The following is a 4944-nucleotide window of genomic DNA, read 5'->3' as shown; positions in this document are numbered from 1 at the left end:
TGTTAGGTGTGTCTGCACACACGTTAGGTGTGTCTGCGCACACGTTAGGTGTGTCTGCGCACACGTTAGGTGTGTCTGCACACACGTTAGGCGCACCGTACGCATGCGATGCTCATGGAAAGGGCATTGGAACTGGAGTTACAGACAGTTGTGAGCCATCATGTGGCTGTTGAGAATCAAACCTTGTCCCTCTGGAAGTACAGCCAGTTCTCTTAATTGCTGAGCCATCTCTTCAGTCCTTCCCAGTGGTTTTTAATAAAGACAGGTCTTATGATGTGGTTGGCCTAGAACTCCCAATGCAGACCAAACTAACCTTGAACTCACAGATATCCATGTGCCCCTGCCTCCTGAGTGGGGAGAATAAAGATATGCACCACCAAAACCAGTCCCTACATCTTTAGATGTCATCCATGGTTTGCATAAGAGTGAACGGCAAGGGCTGGAGAAATGGCTCGGTGGTTAAAAAGCTCCTACAGTCCTTTCAGAGGATCTGGGTTCGAGTTCTAGCACCCACGATAGGCAACTCACAACTGCTTGTAGCTCTTATTCCAGGAAATCTGAGGGCCTCTGTCCTCCACTGGCCACCTGGGATACCTACAGTACACATAACATAAACTTATAAAGACATGCCTACACACAAATAATAAATAAATCTTAATTTTAAAAGACTGAACGGGAGAGCTGGCATTCCTAAAGCCATTAGGAAATAATAGGAAAATGCTATTGTGCTACCTACATAGGCAGGTGTGTGTGTGTGTGTGTGTGTGTGTGTGTGTGTGTGTGTGTGTGCGCGCGCGCGCGCAGGTGTGCGTGTAGGCCAGGGGTTAAGATCAGTGTCTTTCTCACTCACTGTCCACCTTATATTTTGAGATATATTGGGTAGGCTGGCTGGTCAGACCTCAGACTCCTCCTACCCCTGTTTCCCCAAACCCAAGATTACAGGGGCGCCACCACAGCAGATGGGGTGCTGAGGACCCGGCTGATCCTGAAGGTAACTCTCTCCCTCGTTCCCAGTCTTTGGCTAAGGACTTGACTGAAGCTGAGGAGCAGTATGCCCATACCCTGCGTAGCCACCTGCACAATTTGGACCAGCTCCTGACCCTGCAACGCCGGCGCCTCAGCCTCCTGGAGGAAAATTACAACATGGAGCTAGAGGCCCTGACGAATGAGTTTGAGAAGGAAAGGTAGGGGGCCAGAGATCCAGGGGAGTTCCCGGAGCCATGCCTGTGACCAGATGCCCGACACTGAGGTGCCTCCTCCCTGAACCACAACCCCAGGCCGACAGGGTCCTGAGATTCTTGTAATGAGCTTACAGCCTTACAGCCTTAGCTGTATCTTTACCCCCGCCAGAATCCTGTCTGTACCTCCTACTTCCAACTCTCAAAATTCTATCCATCGAGCAGCAGAAAGGGATGGAAGAGAGATTATGCTGTAAACTTATTTAGACTTTAAAAAAAATCAAAATATTCATATTCTTTCTGGGGAAAACCACACACACAAACACACTCACAAACCAATCCTTTCCCTCCCTCCCTGCTTGTGCCTAAAAGTTTGTACTATTCATGGTTTTGTTTTTGTTTTGTAAGACAAGAGCCTCACTGTGTATGCCTGGCTGGCCTGGAACACATTCTGTAGACCAGGCTGGCCTCTCACAAAGATCCACCCGCCTCTGCCTCCCAAGGGCTGGGACTAAAGGAGTGTGCCACCACGCCTGGCTCACTCAACACTACGCATTTGCTTGTTATTTTTGGCCCACCTGCTATGTCAATCCTGTCTCCTATAGGAAGACGATCGTCGACCAGCACGATAAAGAGATTCGCTATTTACAGGATGTCTTCATGGCCATGGAGCAGAACTACATGGACTCTGAGTATGAGAGCAAGCTTGAGTTCCAGAGCATGTGGGATGATCTGAAAAACAAGGTACAGAAAGAGAGCGGAGGGACAGGCTCTGCAGAGATGCCAGCAAACTGCTCAAGGCAAGCAGAGCTAGACGAAAGCCCCAGAGGCCACAGGCAATAAAAGTCGTTGTGCCCTGGTGCTTCTCTGTGATCTTGTGAAAACTGCTTGGGAGGCAGAACTGTTCTCAATGTGTTATTTTTCCCTCATCTGGTACATCCTGACCACAGTTTTCCCTTCCCCCACTCCTCCCAGTTCCCCACCACAACGCCCCTTCTCCCCCAGACCCCTCCTCTTCAGAAAAAAGCAGGCCTTCCAAGGATATCAACCAACTACAGCAGGACAAGATGTACTAAGAGTAGACACAGACCATCACATCAAGGCTGGACAAGGCAACCTGGTCGGAAAAGGGTCCCAACAGCAGGCAAAAGAGTCAGAGATAACCCCACTCTCACTGTCAGTCCTACAAGAATGCCAACCTAATAATGCTTCCCCTATCCCCCGAAAGGGTTTCTCTGTGTAGCCTTGGCTGTCCAGGACTCACACTCACAGCGGTCCACCCACCTCTGCTTCCCAGAGTGCTGGGATTACAGGCATGGGCACCACACCTGGCTAACTCACTGTGTAGTAGAGGTTGGCCTAGAACGACTGTTTGGCTTCCACTTTAAACTTCTGGTTCTCCTGCCTCCACCTACCGAGTGGGTTAAGAGGCATGCACCATCACACCCAATCTTATTCAGTGCTAGACAAGTGCTCTACCAACTAAGCTCTATCCCCAACCCTTGCTTTTAATTTAGCCAGTGTTTTACTTCAGAATTTGAAATTTTTCCTACATGTGAAAACTGAAAAGATTTCCTGTGAGAATCCAAACTATCGGTTTCTCTTAAAGAGTTAAGAGATCTAAGCTGGGTAGTGGTGGCAGTGTATGCCTTTAGTCCCGGCACTCAGGAGGCAGAGGCAGGTAGATCTCTGAGTTCGAGGCTAGCATGGTCTACAGAGCAAGTTCCAGAAAAGCCAAGACTACACAGAGAAGCCCTGTCTCAAAACACCAAAACAGAAAACAAAATTAGGAGAGCTGGAACTCTGGGCCTCTGACTGGCATCATTCTCACAGAGCTGGAGCCATCTCCACCCCCACCCCCAGACTTTCCTGTCCAGGTCACAGTGAACTGCACTCTGCATATAGCTCACTCCAAACAGTTCTTAAGGGCAAGGCCGCTGGCAGGAGTGAAGAGCGCTCAGGGTAACTAAGCATTTGGTATTTGGGATATATTTCCTAGAATTTAGAAGAGAAGCACTTTCTCCGCCTGAAACTGGAGAACATAGTGGAAGATCTGTGGAGAAAGTTCCAGGATGCCCTCAAGAACTACACCGATGCCACAGAGGATCGCAAGGTTGCCTTTGAGACTCTGAAAGTGAAGGATGAGAAAAGCTCCAAAGAGATTGAGATGCAGATGAAAAAGATCCAGAAGCTGCAGGTCAGCGCGCAACTGGCGGCGGTTTTCACTGTTCCGTTTGTCCCCTTGCTCTCTCCAATTCTTTCGGGTCTCTGGCTGGGTGGGTCACAATGACAGACTCTGCCCTTGGTCCCCAGTCTCCCTTTGTCAGCTGCTCCTGCTGTCCCACCAGGAGGCCATAGTTATATTGAAAGGGAAGATCACAGCCCACAGCCGAGAAAGTGAGTGGCAGAACCAGGGCATCCGCTCAGACAGGGAGCTGGTCCATGTACAGCTTCGCAAACTCAAGGCCCAGAAGATGCAGGCTCGGAGCCTGTCTCAGGAGAACCTGGTCAAACTCACCCTGGAAAGTAACGCCACCCTCAAGGCCCTGAAAAAGGTCGTGGAGAAGGTAAAGGGGAGAGGGCAATCAGGACAAAAACTGAGGAGTCTGGCTGGAGGTGAAGGGGATTCGGGAGATGTGGTGGGGGCGTTGTCCTCCCTCATCAAGCAGACACTTGTGTTCTCTTTTTCTTTTTTACTCCATTCTCTTTAAAACGAGTAGGGATTTTTCTGCTTCCTGAGTCCCCCCTCTGCTCTGTAGAGGGTCTTTTTTCTGTCTGCTCTGCGCGCGCACATGTGTGTAAGTGTGTGTGTGTCCCCTCACGCCCTAGTAAATGCTGTCTGGCCTAACCCTTCAACTGCTGATTCTGTCTGAGGCGCTTGAGATTGCTCTGCTGCTGCCTGCTGTGCACTTCAGATCTTTCCTGCCTCTTAATTTAACTGGCAGAGGAAATAAACCCAACCAAGACCCCTAGGCTGTATTATTTCTAGACTGCATCATTTTTGGGGCTTGTCTCTGGATTTCTCCTGAAGATGGTATCCTGGGACCTAATCCGGGACTCTTTTTGAGGACTACCGAGTCATCAAGAGGCTACTCGTCACTCACATGGCAAATCCCTGAGCTGGACCCATCACCAAGTGACTGTCCTATACTCTGGACCACTGCCTCAGTTAAGTGTTATTGTGGCCGGTTAGATAAGCCCTCCTCTGAGGCACTGTGGCCGCTGACCCCCACTCTCCACCTTCTGTCAGCTTGAGAACATCTAAGAGCAGTTGCCCACACCCCCCAAACCCTCTAAAAGCAGTTAGGATGACCTCTGAGATGGGGAGGGAGGAATGACTGAGAGACTAGACCAGACTTCCTGGTAGACAGACAGAGGAGGAGCCATTCTAGGCAATAAAGGCGGGGAATTTCCAAGATGGCCACTTCTTCCTCAACCTCCTTACTTGAGAGAAAAGGCTGACAGCTTTTGACTCCTCCCAGCAAGACCCCTGCTGATGGACTGCAGGTCAAGGCCTGAGGAGGACATGTCATGATGTAACAGTTGAGGACCAATCAAACATCCTATCTGACTTCAGACTGACCAGTCTTAGGCTCTTGAGAGTTTTAACCACTCCAGGAGAAGACTGGACTTTCAGAGTCCTCGCTGTGCTGTGTAGAGGGTCTTTTCCTGTGTGTTTGCTGCGTGTGTGTTTCCTCATCCCCAGGAAACGCTTTTTCTCTTTCTTTCTTTCTTTCTTTCTTTCTTTCTTTCTTTCTTTCTTTCT

General features: G+C 49.7%; 1 protein-coding gene across 2 annotated transcripts in view; it reads left to right on the top strand.

Annotated features, from left to right (window-relative positions):
* Ccdc65 (coiled-coil domain containing 65) overlaps positions 1-4944 on the top strand; it is a 14629-nt gene that overhangs the window by 7527 nt on the left and 2158 nt on the right. The window contains exons 3-6 of one of the 2 annotated variants that reach the window (XM_055627193.1): positions 1015-1184; positions 1784-1922; positions 3178-3375; positions 3527-3745. In XM_055627193.1, the coding sequence (XP_055483168.1) occupies positions 1015-1184; positions 1784-1922; positions 3178-3375; positions 3527-3745 (726 nt within the window). The remainder of the gene's footprint in view (positions 1-1014; positions 1185-1783; positions 1923-3177; positions 3376-3526; positions 3746-4944) is intronic. The other variant, XM_055627194.1, reaches the window with a different exon arrangement.

The sequence above is a fragment of the Psammomys obesus genome, unplaced genomic scaffold, assembly GCF_907164565.1.
Source record: "Psammomys obesus unplaced genomic scaffold, mPsaObe1.curated_primary_1811, whole genome shotgun sequence".
Lineage (NCBI taxonomy): Eukaryota > Metazoa > Chordata > Mammalia > Rodentia > Muridae > Psammomys > Psammomys obesus.
Note: the sequence above shows the minus strand (reverse complement) of the source record. Positions and strands in the feature narration are given on the sequence as shown.